Source organism: Sus scrofa, chromosome 8 (genome assembly GCF_054392235.1).
Source record: "Sus scrofa isolate SSC_HxYL_T2T_F1_AM1 chromosome 8, Sscrofa_HxYL_maternal_Yorkshire_Landrace_v2.0, whole genome shotgun sequence".
Lineage (NCBI taxonomy): Eukaryota > Metazoa > Chordata > Mammalia > Artiodactyla > Suidae > Sus > Sus scrofa.
Window position 1 is genome coordinate 95,321,086 of NC_139390.1, and position 21,034 is coordinate 95,342,119.

Consider the following 21,034-nt stretch of genomic DNA (forward strand, 5'->3'; position numbering starts at 1 on the left):
CTTATTTCAACTTGAATTTCTAGAAGTTTTCTGTTTTCTAGTTGGTTGATTCCTTCTAAAATAGACCCAGATAAAAATGTTTACATTCTGTAAGTACTCCTAAGAACAGACAAAAAAAGACCTAGGATTACTCTGATGCTATGTTGACATCTAAGGGAAGATGAGCCTAGTCATCCAGGCAAGGTTGAAAGTTGATGTTTAATGTGTTAAATAGCAGATACAGGACTTACACTTGAAGAACCTCACACCTAAAGATAAACATGGAAAAATGCCCAGCAAGGCCAGAGAGTCAGCCAATTACCCACATGTCCACATTTATTATAGCCATCTGGCAGAGAGTCGTATGGATAACAATAGCTCATGTAAATGGTGAGTTGATTTATTACCTCATTGATTGAAACTTATCAGTAATATGAAACAATTTCAGTGGCCATAAGCAAGAATACTGGTGACCTAGATATATAGTGTCACAGGGCGCTGGTAATCAATAGCACGAAGACCTTGGGGTCGTTAATTAATCTCTGTCTCTGTTTCCTCTTTGGCCTCATGGGGATAATATTGTCCTCATTAGGCTATTGTGAAGATTAAAGGAGATGATGTGTGACAAGCTTTAACATAGTGCCTGGTAACTATTAGCACTTGAAAATTATCACTTAAAATTTTAATTGCTTCATTCTTTTTGTCCCACTCTGGGTGCAATTCCAGCTGGATTTTATCGGTTTGGAGTTGTTAAACAAATTCTATGTTATGATATTCATAGAGATTCTGCTTAAAAGTAACAGAAATTAACTCTTACTGAGGAAGCAGAAAAGGCATTTATTATTATTTTCTAAATGGGTAACTCAGAGAAAGCTAAGGTGACTAAATAACCAGGCTCAAGATGCAGCTTCCAGGAACATTGTCCAAAATCATGCCACAGAACTGGCTTGCTGTCTAAACTGCTGCCGCTCCCACTCTCTACACCCCCTCTGCCAGGAACTCTAAATTACTGCCACTCCTACTGGCATTGTTTCAGAGCCAGAAATGCAATCTTGCAACCACTGCCACTCTGAGAACCAGCTACCTCTGCCATCACCCTAACAGCAAAGTGGATTCCATGTGCATTTTCCTTCTTTGTGTGGCTCGGTTCTGAAGTGAGGTCTTGCCTTAGTAATCTCTGATCTCAACAACTGAACCTGAGCCCCAAAGATAAGTGAATCAAGTTTTGTGGGTTCTACCCTGGAGAAGCTTAAACCAGAAATGTGGAGATTCTCCCAAGTAGCAAGGGTGTTGAAGTTGCTAAACAGCCAGAAAAACAGAAAATTGTCCATTATAAATCACTGGAGAGAGCGATTCTTTTTGCTTTGAAAAATTACTATAAAAGAGCTGATATATTCTTACTTATAGTGAAGGGTCTGCTTGATCTGTGGTGCTTTGCCTCTGATTCAGCTCAGAACATTTTGGCTACATGTCTCATGATGTATTAGAATCCACTTCTTTCATTGCACCATTCAGTAGAACATTTAAAATCCTATGCAAAGGCAGCATGGTTGATACCATTAGCTTCTAAGCTATTTGTACATATTGCGATCAGTGTAGCTAATAAATATTTATATTAGATTTCACACTTAGAGTAATTATTCTATTGAGCATGGAAATAAAGGAAAATGACTTAAATATAATGGCATGATAAGGCTGCTAATAATAATGATTTGGTGTTGGTTAAAACTTCATTCAGTTCAGCATGAGGGATGAGTATTAGGTGACAAGTTTTATCACCATAAATGCTACACAATGGAATGGGGGAAGCAGAGAAATGTGATATTAAAATTTTATGACCAAAGGAGAAAATAGTAGAAATAGTTAAAAAGTTAATTTTTCAGTTAATAGGGTTAATGTTGCAGAGAGAGAAGTTCTAAGGCTGTTTCGAATGTCCGAGCAAGAGAAGTTGGTGGTTGGACTAGGGGGCTTTCACATGGCGAGGAGAGAAGTAGACAGCTGACAGAGTATGTAGGAGGTAGAATTTACAGGTTGTGGCTAAGAAGATGTGAAAGATGACAGGGAAGACGATGCCCAGGCTAGCATCTGGAGTTCTAACCAGAGTAACTCAGGTAAATGGCAGTGCTATTTACTAAGACAGGCAGCGGGAGCATGACAGTAGAGCAGGTTTGTGGGGAGGACGGTGAGCTCAGGTTTAGAATGAGAACTAAATGGATGTGCTGATAAGTAATAGAGGTTGCAAACCCAGGAGAGAATTTTAAACTGGGAACGGACATTTGAAAGTGTCCCTTAAATAGTAAGTATCAAGAGGGAAAACTTTTAGAGAAGTTACCCTCTCTCTTTTTAGAGAACTACAAAGATGGGATGTTTTAAAATGTCCTCAAATCTGGAATTGTAGTCAATTAAACACAGAATCCATTTATGAGATTATAAATGTTGTAATGATATTTTTAGAAATAATTTTTATAAAGATGGGAAAGTAAGTTATTTGAAAATCTGCTATATTTTTGATATATGCTCTATTTTGAATTGTTGATAATGTTTTATGTTATAGAGTATTAAAGTCAAGAAGGGAATTTTAGCATTGATATCCAAAGACAAGAATTCTGAGAATAAAGGTGACAATTTCCACATGCTGAGAAGGAAGAGTATGCTATCCTTGTGATGACTTTGCTTGCCTGCAGTAATGAGTGAATGACTTTGAATTATACGAAGGTTAATTGACCGGTCATTCTTGATGAGATTGTAACTCTGTGGTGGGTCATTTGTGAGGTACCATAAATTCATGGCAGATTCAACTTGCCATTCCTGTTTTGGGCCATCCTTTGTTTTGAACGCAACTCTAAAGGCACTTTCTGTTAAATTCTGACTGCAGTCATATGTATGAATTAGCAAATTCTAAACCAGCTAGATGAATGAAGAAATTAAACGTGTTAGATCTATTCAAGGGCATGAGTGTCTGGAGAGATAGGGGTTTGAAATGTCTCTAATGGAAAAACAGCTCTAACGGGGTCTCTGCAGGAGCAGCCAATTCGAGACTAATTGAGGAGAAAAGTTTCACAAAAGTCAACCACTCAGCAGATAAGAAAGAGGCCAAAACCATTTGAAATGCCATGAATGGTTTTTGCAAAGGATAAAGGAGTATGGTAGGCTAGAAATCAGAGATGACATATCATTTGCTTAAATAGTGGATTCTGGAAATGATTCCACCGAAAGGCACCATATGTGTCTGTAAACTGCACAAATGTCCAGTGAGAATGGTGCCTCCTAGAGGTGATGCCAGTCTGAATAGTGACCTAAACCTTTACAATTTTGTGCAGGATTCTGCTTCCAACAAACAATTGCTTTTTGCTTTAGCCAAACATTTTACCTTAACAAAGATAAAAAAGAAATAAATTCTGTTTTTAATAAAGCACTACTATACATTATATTGGTGATTTTTATAAATATGGTGTGTAGTTTAGTGAATTACAAACTTGTGTTTCAGTGTGTGAATCCCTAATATATAATTCTGAAAAATCTAAAATGTATTAAGGGTATTTCTTTATGTATATAATATAAAGTATTACCTTTGTAATACTTTATGTATTTAGGGTTTTTTAATTATACCACTTAGCCAATTATATAGTTAGCTGAAATTATCCTAGAATTGTTGAAAATGTCAATTCAGTTTAAGGTGACAAAATGACATTTGACTGGAATCTATTATAACTGACATTGTGGCTCTGTTGATTTATTTTCAGTGTTGAACACCGATATCATTTATTTTAATATTCCTCTTCTCTGGCAGTGTAATAAGGGCCTAGTATGCCAAGACTTATAAATAAAGCATGTGCTCATTTCATTAATATTTTCATGATTAGCTGTTTGGGGAATTTATGGATATGTTGTAAGAAACTAAGATTGAACCAGAGTATAGATCCCTCCAGACAGAGCCAGATGCCATGTATTTGTGTAAATGTGAATAAGTTGCATTGATTGCCAGATTTTTATTATCATAAATTCCCTTTTTTTTATTAGTCCAAGGATAACAGTACAAAGCAAAACATAAGATTTCTTTATTTAAAGGTATCTCATAATTGTTTCATGGTAGAGAAAAAAAAATTTTTATGCTATAAATGTTCTGGTGAATATGTGTGCGTGAGTAAAAGAAAGATAAGAGGAAAAGAAACTCTTGGAGTTCCCACTGTGGCTCAGTGAGTTAAGGACCTAACGCCTCTGCAAGGATGCAGGTTCAATCCCCGGCTTGGCTTAGTGGGTTAAGGAATCAGTGTAGGTTGGAGATGTGGCTTGGATCTGGTGTTGCCATGGCTGTGGTATAGGCTGCAGCTGCAGCTCCAATTTGAACCCTAGCCTGGAAACTTCTATATGCCACAGGTGTGATGTAAAAAGGAAAAAAAACTCCCACTTGCTAATCTACTGCTCTGATACCTTTTTCTCAGGTACAACCACACACACTACCTAGCTATTTTCAAGACTTTACAGTTTGGTTTGGGTTTATGTTGTGATAGTCTGCTTATGGTAAAGGAAGTGTCAAAGCATACATAACATCAGACACACTATGCTCTATTTTTGTAATAGTGAATACACTACACTTTCTCTCTGATGATTTGTGATTTCTCATTTTTATAATTAAGCACATATTTTAATGCATGCAAATGCTTTCCTCATGTGATTTGACTTTTATAAAGTTAACACTTAATAAGTATCATGCAATAAGTATTCGAATAAATACAAGTTGAAATTTATTTTGCAAGGGTATTCAATATAATTTGTTACAAAGATTCTATCTCTTGGATTTTGATATACGTTTGTCTCTATTCCATCTTTTATCTGATGTGCATTTTAACCATTATCAGTAGTTGTCCCAGAACTCCCATTGTGGCTCAGCGGAAACAAATCTGACTAGTATCCATAAGGACACAGGTTCGATCCCCGGCCTCGATCAATGGGTCAGGGAGCTGACTGTTGCCATGAGCTGTGATGTACGTCAGATGAGGCTCAGCTCCCACGTTGCTGTGGCTGTGGCTAGGCTGGCAGCTGTAGCTCCCTTTAGACCCTTGCCTGGGAACTTCCATTTGCCATGGGTGCCACCCTAAAAAGAAAAAAAAAAGTTGTCCTACAATCTGCTTTTCTTTTACAACTTCTTTAAAATGGGAGTTAATTTCTAGAAATACTTAAAATATTTAATGACTAGCAAGGCATAATCCAGTCAGAAAGAAAAGTACTAATTAAGTCACAATGTCAGTCCTTATATCTAACTTACATGGGTGGTGAGATGAATTTAAGACATAAAATACATAATATATGTAATGAACAAGGAGGGAGTGCTTCCCAGAGGGTAGCCAGATTAACAAATGTTAGCCAAGAGATTTACTTCCTTATCTGGCTGATGTCTCAACATAAATTGAGCAAACTATAAATTAGCGAGCAAGCTATTTAAAAATGTTTAAGATCAATTCAAGGACTGATAAAATGTATGAATAATTCCCAATTGTTTAAACTTGGTCAAAGGCAAGGTAAACTATTAACAACAACAATAAAGTTTCTATGTACCATGATGAAATTTATATTGTAAATTTCATGATAAATGGAGGACACAGGAATCAATACATTTTCTGTTTAATCATGACCTGTCTTTGTACTTATTTGCAATTCCTTGACTGCTAAAAAAAAGACTGATAAGTTAATACTTGTGCACATAGCACATTCTTATCACCCTGGAAAATCCAAGTGAAAGACACAGTGACTAGGATTGCATCCTCAGGTCTAAGTTTATCCTTAAACATGAGTGGGTAAAATTCAAAAACATAATAAAATAAATTGACCAAAAATGCCAGTTTCTCTCAAGAGCAACTGCTTAAAATAATTTACCATGGTATATTCAAATTAGATATTAATCACAAAGCAATTTGTTTAGCTTTTGAAAAGGGTTAATGCTCAGAATGCCATGAGAACTTCTATATTTAAGACTTCTTTTACCAGCTGTGAATATTCATCTCACACAGCAGTTTATAATCTTTAATAACTATTTATATCATTAGTTTTTCAACTTGTAAAATTTCCTTCTTTTTGGAACAAATGTATCATTGGTATGCATAAGTTAAGAACTAAAGAAGTTTCTATTAAATTTTCCTGTTAAATCAGCAAAAAGCTTGAGGATGACATTTTGAGCCTAGATAGTCTTTTCTTTTAGTATCCGGTCTACCTGCTCTAAGATACTGGTGTGTTCATAGAGAAATTTTACTCGTATGCAGTAAAACAAAATTAAGATGTGAAATATCTATTAAGCATTTTTTATGTCTAGCATTGTTTGAAGAATGCTATCTATATGTACGTCAATGACGAGAAACCGGCTAGGCAAAGACTGGCTAGCTGTTCAGCAAATCCATTTGCTTGTCTCTCAGGTTCAGACTTAAATTCCCCTAGCAGTGAAAGGTGGCCATATAATTGGGTTCTTGCCAATGGAATGTGGATGGAAGTGTTGTTGATCACTTATAGGGCCAAAGCCATAAAAGCCTTCTGTTTTTTTCCTCTATAATCTCTATCACCCAATCTAAGAGATGACTTTCAATTGGCAGCCAAGATGGAAGCCATTTGAAGATGGTGGGGCCAGTGAGAGCCTGGATCCCTGAGTGACTTTGTAAAACAGAATATCCATGTACCAAAACAAATGTACGCATTCTTGTTCTGAGAGGTCTTTGGAAAAATTTGCATTCCTACTAGCAATGCATGAGAATTCTTCTTGAGTTTCAAATGAAAGTAGGGCATCTTAATCAAAATTCTTCTTCTGGAAGCCTGAACTTCAGTTTTGTTTCCCTAGCAATACAAGATTGCTAGAAGCTCTGCCTAGATATTTAGCCTCTTTGCCCCTGCTCTGCTAATCTCAGCTTCTCATCCCAGGAAACTTCAGAATCTACAAATCTCAAGTGAAAAATGCAGTTCAGAGTATTCTTTCCCTTCTCCATTATTTCCTTTTTTTCCCTAAGATCTTGGCCCCATAAGTCCTGACTGTTTCAGTAGTCCACATTCCAATTATTCTCTCCTAGTTTGCGAGATTGTTGAAGTGCTGCTTAAAATTCTATTTCTTAGACACTGCTTTAATTTTGGATTTTCCTCTTAATGCTTACAGATTAAGAATAATAAAATACAGGGTTATCATTGTGGCTCAGTGGTAATGAATCTGAAAATCAGAGTGAAAGACTGGCCCTGCTCAGTGGGTTAAGGATCTGGTGTTGCTGTGAGCTGTTGTCTAAGTCTCAGACACAGTTTGGATCCTGCATTGCTGTGGCTACTGTGTAGGCTGGCAGCTGCAGCTCGATTTGACCCATAACCTGGGAACTTTCATATACTGTGGGTGTGGCCCTGAAAAGACAAAAACAAAGAAAAAAAAGAAAGAAAGAAATAATAAATACTTCAAGGTAAATGAAGAGAAAAATGTCAGTTGACTTCAATGATTTTTCCTTTTCTCTAAGATTGTGGCCCCTCAAATTCTGATGCCTTGATTGCTTTGCAATGCCATAAAAATCTGTGATTTTCATTTCTTGTTTACTGTTTGTTTTAATTTTATTCAACAACTATGTTTGTTACTGATAGGAGGGTTGCACGGAGACAAGCTGCTCTGCCTTTATATGTAAGAGCAGAGGACTCTTGGTTTCCTCTCAAATATGTATGACATTCTTTTTCTACACTGATGATGATCTACCTTAGTACTAATATTATGAAATGCAATTTTTAAATTGTTTCATCTGTGGACATAAGATTTGTGCCCCACATTGCAGGCTCTTCCACTGACACTGTGGCCATGCCCCTCTTCCTGTGCAGCCCTTCATCTTCCTTAATATTACCTTGGAGAATCCTCCTCACAATTTCAACTTTTTTTTTTTTTTTTTAGGCTGCACCCAAGGATATGGAAGTCCCCAGGCTAGGGTCCAATTGGAGCTACAACTGCCAGCCTATGCCACAGCCACAGCAACATGGGATCCGAGCCTTGGCAATGTACACCACAGTTCATGGAAATGCTGGATCCCCAACCCACTGAGCAAAGCCAGGGATCGAACCTGCATCTTTATGGATACTAGTAGAATTTGTTTCCACTGCACCATAAAGGGAACTCCACAGTTTCAACATTCTTTAGCAAACAAGGGGTATGTACTTGAAGTTATTTCAGGATAAACATTTTATGATTCTCTGAACTCAGCACTCTCTAGGTGAGCCTTACGTTCTAGGAGGTAATCTTCCCTCCATTTGAAGAAGCCAGTAATATTGTTTAGTCCCCTAATGCCACAAGTATTATATGACCTTCTACAAAGAAGAACTATTCTTAAATGCATATCTTCAAGCAAAGTCTTCTAGGTTTACTCATTTAAATATTTTCATAATTTTATTGGAAACATTTTTCTGTACTAAGCATGTAAACTTTTTTGGGAAAATTGAAGGTATCAGGGCAAAAGGTGATTGTATTGTCCTTTCTTTTGTTAGGTAAAGTGTTAACTACACATAAATAGATGATTAGAACAAAACACACTGTGAAATGAAGGAGAGTATGTCATTTCAGTATTGGTGAAGAGAATTGGATAAATCTGAAAGGAAATATATTTATCATTTTCACCTAAGTTAGATACCTTCTCCTCTCTTTGCCTTTCCTTGACTGTATAGCTCTCTTGTGTCTATCTATATTTTACCATATTTATAAGACATTTGCTACATGTTCAAGATTGTGCTAGGCAGATAAAATTTTGCTTTGACCAATGTTTATGAACTTTCTCTGGATAGATAGATTTGGTATTTTGTAGTCTTCTTCATCATTTGAAGTCCTATATGTAGAATGCTGAGTGTTTTAAAGCATATTATTTATCTTGTTCTTGTTATATATTGCCATGTAATAAACCATCCCAAAATTCAGTGACTTAAAATAACAATTTATAATTACCTCTCATAGTTTTTGGTGTTGACTAGACTTAGTTGGGCAATTCTTGCTTGCAGTCTTTAGTGCTATATAGTCAACTGCTGAAGACTTAAGTAGGCTGAATAGCCAAGATGGCTGGCTAGCTTCCCATAGGCACCCTGAGAATGGGTGTTCCAAGAGAGCAAAAGCAGAAATGGCCAATCTGTTAAGACCTGGGCCTGGAAACTATTTCAGCATCAGTGCTGCCATATTCTATTAGTCAGTACAGTGCAATAGACAGAGCCCTGATCCAAGGGAAAGGTACACAGATGCCACCTGTCAAAGGAAGGAATGTCAAATTTGTGGCCATTCTTCTTCTACCATAAATATGTATTCTGTGCTTGTGCATTTACAATTACACAAATGAATCCATGGTTATTTTAACACTTCAAACATACAAAGAGTGAAAACTTTCTCTTTTCCCCTCCCCAAACTGCACTTTCTTTTCAAATATTTTTAGTAAGAGCTGGTCTTTATCCATGTGAATCTTTTTCTACTTATTAAGTATATTTCGATTTTGCTTACTCTTACAAAGAACCAAATTCCTATTATTCTGAAAATTACTCTTTTCATTGAGCAATATATTTTAGGTATCTTAATTTTAAATGTACATATAATTAAAAATTATTACCTAGTATTCCATAGGAATTCCATACTAGGTATTCCATTCCTAGTATTTCATACTAAGTAGTGTAGATATATTTTGTATATTTAGATGGTTTATAGTCTTGGGTTATTGCATGCAATATTGTTCCTTTCATTCCTCTTTATACATGTGTAAAAGTTTCACTAAGATATATACCCAAAATAGAATCACTAAATTGATGGATATTAACATTTTAAAAAGGGGCTGTTTAAACAGGCATTGCCATTTTATACTTTCTTCAGCAGTACAATATGAGAGTGCCTCTTTTTCCTCATCATTGTCAGTTATGGATATTATCTGTCTCTTCAATTTTAAAAAATGTAATGGATAAAAATGTTACTTAGTGTGTGCATTTCAATTTTCAGTCCCTGAGTTATTGTTAAGAGTATGTATTGAGTCAATTTCATATTTTTTCTGAATTGCCTATTTTTGCAATTCACCTATTTTCCTATTGGGTTGTATGCCATTTTTAAAAATGATTTAAAGATATTATTTACAAATTCTATGTGTCCGTTAATTCTTAGTTCATCATATCTCACACATAATTTCATCAGATGAGTATACGGGGGCTCTGCCTTGCTCTACATCTTTAACTCACTCTCAGGGAAGTGTTCTCATGGTCCTCCATTCCCATGTGGAGGTTGGAGCCAGTCTCAGATTGGTGAAGGTTTGGGACCTGCAGAGTGTTCACTTGGAAGGCAGGCTCTGCATGATGGAAAGCCAGCTTGCATACACTCCTGGGATGATAAGACTGCCATGCGCTGGGTGTACCTTAGGGGCAAATTAGGCAACAGAAACAAAAATCACCTCCTCATATCTATGAACTTATGTAAATATTGGTGTTGATTTTTCAGTAGTGACATGAAAGCATATAAAAACAAATATGAGTCATCATTTTTACCAGTATCTGAACTCAGACTGTGATCTGGCCAATCTGTTTGATGCAGCCTATGAGATAAGCAAGGAGGATACCATATGTTCAAAGGAGGGCACATGGAGAACAATTTTAAAAAAGAAGCCTAAAATACAAAGATGATGGATATCACCCTTTTTTGTTCACACCAGTTGCTGGGAGAAAGGACCTGCAATATCCCCACTTGAACAGCGAGCTCTTTGCGGAGGCATTTAGAGAAAGGCTATGATGGGGGAGGCTGTGGAAGTGATACCGAGTCACCCTCTGAATGTTATGAATGATAGAGAAATTTTATAGTGGAAAAGTGTTGGATCCTGCACCCAAGTGCCAAGCAGAGTGTTCAAGACTTGGCTTGGTGGCCTAAGAAAGAGACCAAGCCTGGGTTTTCTCAAGTATAATAATCTTATGGACATGTCCAGAGGCCTGGGAGGCTGAGCTGGGCTCCCAGTGAAGCCACTGCCGCCTCCACCCTCTGCCATCAGTCTGCGGCAGATTGGTTGTGTTAGAGGAGTAGCTTCTAGTCAGAACCCTCCTTCTTCTAGTTGTACCCCTGCATAGAGCTATCAGAGAAAATATAGGACTACAGGTAAATAATGAAAAACTTTTAGTATATGTGTATCTCTTATAATATTTGGATATACTTATATAGAAAAAATTAGTCATTGCTTATCTGAATTTCAAATTTAATTGGGTATTTTATATTTTCATTTGCTAAATTTGGCAACCCTATACCAGGCTTTCAATTTTATATTGTATCCTCTCTTGACCTCTACCTTGCAGCTGCTTTTAGAACTGGTAAAGAATGGACAATTATTTGCCAGCGTTTATCATTCAGGATTCTTCAATAGAAGTCTGTGGAACTTACCAAGTCCATGTAGCTCATTGGCTGTTTTCTCCCATGGGGTGGGAAACCATGAGAACACATCCTTGTCAGTGAGTCCTGTGGAGTAAATAAAGGTCGGCAAATAAGTCTTGAGAGACTGTCTGGTGAGGGCAGGCCAGATCATCACTGCTTCAGAACTGAGGACTCTGCGGTAAAACACATCAAGTCACTGAAATGTAAAGCCTTACAAACTGAAGAGTCATGTAATGCAAATATATTTTCGCCAAATTACAGAGCTGTCATTCCTATGCACCATCAGGAGCTAGAGGCTGGGTGTCCGCAAGGGCTGGACACCCATGTTCACAATCAAGGGTAGGATCTTTGAAGAGTATGACAGGCCCCCTGTACCAAAACTGCTCGTAACCTTATGATGTGAGAAAAACATCATAAGGTTACTGAGCGTGGAAATACATGATTTATAATTTTTTTATACAGTAAGAAATGGCTCATCTCCAGCCACAAAAAACCTTATGAGCTATTAGTTCAGACTTCCTCTTAACTGGCACGTCCCTCATTCTGTGCAAGCTAAGACTGCAGAACTTTAAGGGTTTAAATTAGATTTCCCAGACAAAGAGCCAGAGGTGGGGAGTCTTACTCAGTTGGTTTACTGGGAGAGTGTTCTCTGTCAAGAGGAAGCAGGGAAGGGAAAAAAAAATGTGAAATAGAGAATGTGAAACTAGCTTTATCGTGATCCCAATGGGGACTCTGTAGCTAACTTATTCCAGAGTTGACCCAGCTTTGGGGCGGGTGAGGTGAGGGGCTGAGGATAAGGGCAGCCATTTTATCTTATTATCAGTTGAATTGCTGGGAAGGGGAGATAAAGGGTTATTTAACATTTTGGAGCCCAGGTCAGTTCTTTGGAGAAAGAGGCAGCCATGGGCCCTGAGTAAACAATATCCACAGCTGGATATGGGTACATTAGCCAGGTTAAGGGAACCTACAAGGGGACTAACGGCACCTATACACCCTATTATTAGTTATTTCCTTGGTTTTATGTGTACCTTTTGCTATGGGTTTTGCTGGTTCAGTTTTAAGCCAGTTCTGCTCATTATCGCCAAAGCTGAAACTAATTTACCCTTGTCTTCTGGCCCAGCTTTACCCTAATTCACTCAAATATGTTATGTTTCCTGCAAAAAGGAAATTTTATACATTGGTTGGATGCATGTGCCTTTAAGTAAATGGAAAATTCCATCTACCAATTACATTAGGGACCATCTTTGAAAATTATGTACATTTATAACTCTTCTCTCCCAATTCTTTCATATATTTTTCTTTCCTGGTATAGTTAAGATCTGCTCTTACCTGAGTCTTTAATCATTCTTGTACTTTTTCCCCTTATAAGAAGAGAATTATGCTTATTAATAATTCCACTCAAAATCACTATATGGTTTAGGCTTGCTAATAGATGATGATGAATTTTTCACAAGAATCACAATAATTGATAGTGTTTGCTTCCTTGTTGACATATTTATGATATGAAGATAAGAATTAAATCACAGAGCACAGCAGGGGACGAATCCTCAAAATTAACAGTAAACAGAAATATCTGAGCTAAGTTTAAGTATTTGTATAAAGAATTAGTTTTGATAAAACTGTCTGTTTCAGTAAACTGGACTAAATAATAAAATGTCTAAAACTGTATATCTGAGCTAAAATGTTTCAGTTTAATCAGTGGTTTTGAAAGTGCTGTCAAGTAAATGAATGTCTCAAAAATAGGGAGTTCCCATTGTGGCTCAGCGGTAATGAATCCAACTAGTATCCATGAGGACATGGGTTCGATCCCTGGCTTTGCTCAGTGGGTTAAAGATCCAGCATTAGCATGAACTGTGGTGTAGATCCCAGGCACAGCTTGGATCTGGCATTGCTGTGGTTATGGTGTTGGCCAGCATCTACAACTCCGATTTGACCTCTAGCCTTGGAACTTCCATATACTGTGGGTGCAATCCTAAAAAAAAGCTTAAAAAAAAAGAAAAAAAAAAAGCCTAGCTTACCATTTAGGTATAGGAAATAGACCTATATTCAAATACAGAAGTCTAATAATGTAAGCATCTGAAGTTGGTGCCCACAGAGTTTTGGTTGATATTGTATAATGCAATTGGACGCTTACCTTGTAACAATCATACCACATCAGTAAGGATGATAGAATGTGTTACTAAAATACTCTTCTATGTGAACTGTTTTTGTTTTTCAAAGAGTCTGCATGGACTTCCTCATCTTCAAAATGGAATCAATCCACATCTTGTTTTCTGACTATTTGGTGCCCTTCTCATGGAGACTGAATGAAGAATGCTTTGCAAATATCATTGTGAACTGTAAGTAGTTTCATGACTATGATGTGATCATTGAGGTCTCTGTGGCAGGTGAGGGAATGCATGCTGATATAATACTTTTGACTGGTTTCTTCCTCAGTTGAATGACTCTACACAGGATTTTAACCTCAAGTTAAACCACGGGTTCCACACTGGTGTGTTCATTTTCTGGTCTTTGTATACATAAAACGAAGGCTTTACCTTAATCTATATACAAAAAAAAAAAAAAAAAAAAAAAAAAAGAAAAAAAAAGAAAGAAGGAAAGAAAGGAAGGAAGGAATAAAAAGGGGGAAAGGGAGGAAGGAAAGAAAAAAGTAAATTTAAAGCTTCAGCCCATAAATCCTAGGCGGGCTAGTTTATTGAGGGTTAAGTAAAATTCCACCCATGTGGGACACCGATTGGATTTTTCAGGGTAGAGTGATGGGGACTTGCTCTAACATGATGGTTCTCACAGTTAGTTGCATTTTGGAATCTCCTGCCAAGATTTTAAAATGTACTGCTTCCTGGATTCCAGCCCGAGATCCTGATTAAATTGGTGAGAGCGTGGCCTGAGCGTGGGAATTTTTTAAAAACTCCCCAGGGCTTTCTAATGTATAGCTAAGGATGCAAAGCACTGGGGAAGTTCATCAGCACGTGCCTGAGATGTTTAGGGACTCAGCTTTCCAGTCAGTTACATGCTCGAGTTAAGGTCCAGAACATAACGGCAAGCCTCACTAAGGCTCTGCTCTGAAGACCATCCTCAAAGGTTTTACAAGTTGAGCAATCTCTTAGGGTGCTGAGCTTGTGTCACTTGCTAAATGATTGTAGGCCCCTCAGTTCTAAGAACCTGCTTGTACTTCTTAGGGGTAAGTGGATTTAAACACTATACTCTCCCACTTCTTAAGTTTAATCAGAATTTTGTGTGTCACAGATAATTTACCTCAGGATAGTTTAAAAAATCTTTCATTGCAAATTTAATGGTCATGCCTAACAAATATTTTTCTCAAAGCTAATGCAGTATCCTTTGATTAATACTGTGTTCAAGTGATTATTACTCCATAGCTAACATTTATGGAATGTTTATGGCGTAACAGTGTTCACAGTAATTTTATGATATGCTCTATGATCGTGCTCTCATGATTTTACAGATGAGGAAAGCGAGGCTGAGAGAGGTTGTGGATGTTCCCAAGTTACAGGGCTCAGTAGTCAAAGGGCCATGATACAAACTCAGGTTGTCTGGTCTCAGTGCCTTCACATCTATAAAAGCCTGTTGTTGAAAGAAAAATAAAATTTGTAAAAAACCTCACTTTTAACAGATAGGCACCAAGTTGATTTCTAAGCAGTTGCAAAATTTACCTTTACCTGGCATTATATTATGTAACAGTTTCAGTTGCTGTACATCTTTGCTATTTTTTCACTTTGTGAAATTCTGAAATCTTGTTTAGCTTAGCTGGTGAGTATAAAATCTGATCTCGCTGTGATTTTTAATTTCTTTAAAAGCTCATAATCAAAAGCATCCATTATATATCTACTGGTCATTTGTTTTTTCTCATTTTCTCTTTTTATAAAAGAAGTATATTTTCCCATTTTTCTTGTGGGGAAGTTGTCTATCTTGCATTCATTCATAGGGTTTTGTTTTGTTTTGTTTTTTTAGTGGCTGCACCTAAGGTATATGGAAGTTCCTGCGACAGGGATTGAATCTGAGCTGCAGCTGTGACCTATGCGGACAGCTGTGAAGTATGCCACAGCTGCAGCAATGCCAGATCCTTTAATCCACTGTGCCTGGCCAGGGATCGAACCTGCACCTCCATGGCCACCTGTACGTCCACAGCCACCCAATCCCCTGCAGTCAGATTCTTAACCTACTGCACCACAGCAGAAACTCCCATTTGTAGGTTTTTAAAAATTATTTTCTACATAACAATCCTTTTAACTTTTATGTGATGCACATGTTTTACCAAGTTTGACTTATCTTTTATGAACATAAGTTCTAATTAATGTAGTGGAACTTGTAAATATTTTTGGTTTATATGTTTTTACATTTATTAACATTTTCTCTGCCTCTAATATCAGATACACAGTCTACTGTATTGGTTTTTAGTAGCTTTATGGTTTTATATTTTTACATTGTTTTTTTTTTAATCCACCTGAGATTGATTTTGGTATATGATTTGAGGATCCAATTTCATTTTTCATTATGGCTAATTACTTGATAAAACACCATTGAATGTGTTTCCACATTTATATGGATTTTTTTTTTTTTTCATTTTTGGCCACTCCATGGCACATGGAGTGTCTGGAAGAGGGATCAGATGCAAGTTACAGTCATGACCCAAGCCACAGCTGCAGCAACACCATATCCTTTACACACTGCGCTGGCCAGGGGATCGAACCCACGCCCCAGTGCTCCCAAGATGTGGCCAATCCCATTGCACAATAGCAGGAACTCCTGGATCTTTTTTCCTGAACATTCCCTTCTATTGCATTTATTTATCTATCTATCTCTACATTTATAACATGTTGGGTTCATTTTTGTAGTGTGGTACATATGATAGGTAAATCTCTTCACTGTATTTTACTTCTTCAAGAGTGTCTGAGATGTACAACTGTATTTTCTCAATCTTTTAATTAGAGTCACTTTCTAATATTATACCAAACTTGCATTTCCAAGGTAAATCCAACTTGTTCGTGGCAAACATTTATTTTATATATTGAAAGATTTACCTTCCTATTCATTCAATTTTTGTTTTCATATTTAATAGAATGTACTCATATTTTTTCATTCTTATATGTCCGTACATTGTGTTGATGAAATTATGCTGGCTTCATAAAATGAGTTGAGGCTTTTTTTTTTTCTATTCTCTGAAACAGTCTTACAGAGTTGAAACTGTGTCTTTTATTTGGTAATCTTGATTTGGTAATCACTTAGGTCTATGGATTTTGGTGAGAGATAGTTATCCATTCAATTTTAAATGATTATTGTATTAAGTTGGCAGGGTCTTCTTCAGCCTTTTTTGATTCATATTATTTTTCTAGGAAGTTGTTCATTTTTTATAGTTCTCACATCTATGAGAATACATTTTTCTTTATCACTACATCATAGGTTTTTTTGTGTGTCTTTTTAGGGCCCTACCTGCCACATATGGAGGTTCCCAGGCTAGGGGTCCATTTGGAGCTGTAGCCGCCGGCCTACACCATAGCCATAGCAACGTGGGGTCTGAGTCACATCTGTGACCTACACTACAGCTTACGGCAGCGCCAGATCCTTAACTTACTGAGCAAGGCCAGGGATCGAACCCACATCCTCATGTATGCTAGTTGGGTTTCTTACCTGCTGAGCCACGACAGGAACTCCTTTTTTTTTTTTTAACATCCTAGGTTTCTAAATATTAGTCTTTTTTTTTTAATATTTTATTTTATTTTCCCACTGTACAGCAAGGGGGTCAGGTTATCCTTACATGTATACATTGCAATTACAGTTTTTCCCCCACCCTTTCTTCTGTTGCAACATGAGTATCTAGAAAAAGTTCTCAGTGCTATTCAGCAGGATCTCCTTGTAAATCTATTCTAGGTTGTGTCTGATAAGCCCAAGCTCCCGATCCCTCCCACTCCCTCCCCCTCCCATCAGGCAACCACAAGTCTCTTCTCCAAGTCCATGATTTTCTTTTCAGAGGAGATGTTCATTTGTGCTGGTTATTAGATTCCAGTTATAAGTGATATCATATGGTATTTGCCTTTGTCTTTCTGGCTCATTTCACTCAGTATGAGATTCTCTAGTTCCATCCATGTTGCTGCAAATGGCATTATGTCATCCTTTTTTATGGCTGAGTAGTATTCCATTGTGTATATATACCACATCTTCCGAATCCAATCATCTGTTGATGGACATTTGGATTGTTTCCATGTCCTGGCTATTGTGAATAGTGCTGCAATGAACATGCGGGTGCAAGTGTCTCTTTTAAGTAGAGCTTTAGACTTTCTTTTTCCCATTTTATGTTCTTGCTTCCCTTGTCAAAGATTTTTTTGTGTGTGTGTTTTTGCTATTTCTTTGGGCCGCTGCCGCGGCATATGGAAGTTCCCAGGCTAGGGGTCCAGTCGGAGCTGTAGCCACTGGCCTACGCCAGAGCCACAGCAACGTGGGATCTGAGCCGCATCTGCAACCTACACCACAGCTCAGGGCAATGCCAGATCCTTAACCCACTGAGCAAGGGCAGGGACCGAACCCGCAACCTCATGGTTCCTAGTTGGATTCGTTAACCACTGCGCCATGACGGGAACTCCCCTCCCTTGTCAAAGATTAATTGACCATAGGTGTCAGGGTTTATTTCCGGATTCTCTATTCTGTTCCATTGGTCGGTCTGTCTGTTTTGGTACCAGTACCACACTGTTTTGATGACTGTGGCTTTGTAATATTTCTTGAAGTCTGGGAGAGTTATGCCTCCTGCTTGGTTTTTGTTTCTCAGGATTGCTTTGGCGATTCTGGGTCTTTTGTTGTTCCATATAAATGTTTGGATTGTTTGTTCTAGTTCTGTGAAAAATGTCATGGGTAATTTGATAGGGATTGCATTGAATCTGTAGATTGCTTTGGGTAGTATGGCCATTTTTACAATATTGATTTTCCCAATCCAGGAACATGGAATATCTTTCCATTTCTTTACATCTTCTTTGATTTCTTTGATTAAAGTTTTATAGTTCTCGGCATATAGGTCCTTTACCTCCTTGGTCAGGTGTATTCCGAGGTATTTGATTTTGTGAGGTGCAATTTTAAAAGGTATCGTGTTTTTGTATTCCTTTTCTAATGTTTCATTGCTGGTATACAGAAATGCAACTGACTTCTGAATGTTAATCTTATAGCCTGCTACTTTGCTGAATTTATTAATCAGTTCAAGGAGTTTTGGGGTTGAGTCCTTAGGGTTTTCTATGTATAGTATCATGTCATCTGCATACAGTGACAGTTTGAACTCTTCTCTTCCTATATGGATGCCTTTTATTTCTTTTGTTAGTCTAATTGCTGTGGCTAGGACTTCCAAAACTATGTTGAAGAGCAGTGGTGAGAGTGGGCATCCCTGTCTTGTTCCGGATTTGAGTGAGAAGGCTTTCAGTTTTTCCCCACTGAGTATTATATTTGCTGTGGGTTTATCATAAATGGCTTTGATTATGTTCAGGAATGTTCCCTCTATACCCACTTTGGTGAGGGTCTTGATCATGAGTGGATGTTGGACTTTGTCAAATGCTTTTTCTGCCTTTATTGAGATGGTCATATGATTTTTAACCTTTTTTTTGTTAATGTGGTGTACGACGTTGATTGATTTGCGTATGTTGAACCATCCTTGTGAACCTGGGATGAACCCTACCTGGTCATGGTATATAATTTTTTTGATATGTTGTTGGATTCGGTTGGCTAAGATTTTGTTGAGAATTTTTGCATCTATATTCATCAAAGATATTGGGTGATAATTTTCTTTTTTGGTGGTATCTCTGTCTGGTTTTGGAATGAGGGTGATGGTGGCATCATAGAATGTCTTTGGGAGTATTCCTTCTTCTTCAACCTTTTGAAAGAGTTTAAGGAGGATGGGCACCAATTCCTCTTTATATGTTTGATAGAATTCACCTGTGAAGCCATCTGGTCCTGGACTTTTATTTGTAGGGAGTGATTTTATGACCTCTTCAATTTCATTTCTAGTGATCGGTCTGTTCAGTTGGTCTGTTTCTGCTTGGTTCAGTTTTGGCAGGCTGTAAGATTCTAGAAAATTGTCCATTTCTTCCAGATTGTCAAACTTGTTGCCATATAGTTGTTCATAGTATTCTCTTATGGTTTTTTGTATTTCTGCTGTATCCGTTGTGATTTCTCCTTTTTCATTTATAATTTTGTTTATTTGGGTTCTTTCTCTCCTCTTTTTAGTGAGTCTGGCCAGGGGTTTGTCAATTTTGTTCACCTTTTCAAAGAACCAGCTCTTGGTTTCATTAATTTTTTCTCTTGTTTTTTGAGTCTCTATTTTATTGATTTCTTCTTTGATCTTTATAATTTCCTTCCTTCTGCTGACTTTAGGACTTTTTTGTTCTTCTTTTTCTAATTCATTTGGGTGGAGGGTTAAGTTGTCAATTTGGGATCTTTCTTCTTTTTTGAGAAAGGCCTGTATTGCTATAAATTTCCCTCTGAGCACTCCTTTCGCAGCATCCCATAGATTTTGAGAGGTTGTGTCTTCATTATCATTTGTTTCAAGGTAGTTTTTAATTTCCTTCTTGATTTCCTCATTGACCCATTGGTTTTTTAGTAGCATGTTGTTTAGTCTCCATGGAGTAGGTTTTTTCTCTTTGCTTTTCCCATGGTTGATTTCTAATTTCATGGCATTGTGGTCAGAGAAGATACTTGAGATAATTTCTATGTTCCTAAATTTACTGAGGTTAGCTTTGTGTCCCAATATGTGGTCGATTCTTGAGAATGTTCCATGAGCATTTGAGAAGAATGTGTATTCTGCTTTTTTTGGATGTAGTGTCCTGAAGATATCAATGAAGTCTAATTTTTCTATTGTTTCCTTTAGGATCTCTGTTGCTGTATTGGTTTTCTGTCTAGAGGATCTGTCCATTGACGTGAGGGGGGTATTAAGGTCTCCTACTATGATTGTATTCCCATCAATATTTCCCTTTATGTCTGTTAATATTTGTTGTATGTATCTGGGTGCTCCTGTATTTGGGGCATATATGTTGATGATAGTAACATCCTCTCCTTGGATGGATCCCTTAATCATTAAGTAGTGTCCTTCTTTGTCTTTCTTTATGTCTTTTGTTTTAAAGTCTATTTTGTCTGATATGAGCGTTGTGACTCCTGCTTTTCTGTCATGTCTACTGGCGTGAAATATTTTTCCCCACCTTTTCAGTTTCAATCTATATGTATCCTTTGTCCTAAGGTGAGTTTCTTGTAGGCAGCATATTGAAGGTTTTTGCCTTTTTATCCACTCAGCCACTCTGTGTCTTTTGATTTGGGCATTCAGTCCATTGACATTTAAGGTGATAATTGATAGATGATTATTTATTGCCATTTTGAACCTTGTGTTCCAGTAGATGCTATGGTTCTCCATTCTTCCTTTTTTTTTTTTTTTTGGTTGGATGGTCTCCTTTTATTATCTGCTTGAGTGTTTTTTGTTTTTTTTTTCATTTTATGCGAATGCAATTATTTGGTTTTGGCTTGTGGTTGCCCTGTTTTTTAAGTATGCTAACCCCTTCCCATAATTGTGTGTTTTAGCCTGATGGTCCTGTAAGTTCAAACACTTCATTACTATATTAAAATTAAGAAGAGAGACATACATACAATCAAAAAGGGTTATTTACCTCCTGACATTCCTTGCCCACATTTTATGGTTTTGATGACTCTTTTTAA

The 21,034-nt window shown here is 37.2% G+C and overlaps 1 protein-coding gene across 1 annotated transcript in view; it reads left to right on the forward strand.

The window, feature by feature from the left end:
* Positions 1-21,034, forward strand: part of LOC110262154 (uncharacterized) — a 170,274-nt gene that overhangs the window by 101,998 nt on the left and 47,242 nt on the right. Inside the window, exon 4 of the mRNA XM_084971133.1 lies at positions 13,562-13,680. Coding sequence (XP_084827259.1) covers positions 13,562-13,680 — 119 coding nt within the window. The remainder of the gene's footprint in view (positions 1-13,561; positions 13,681-21,034) is intronic.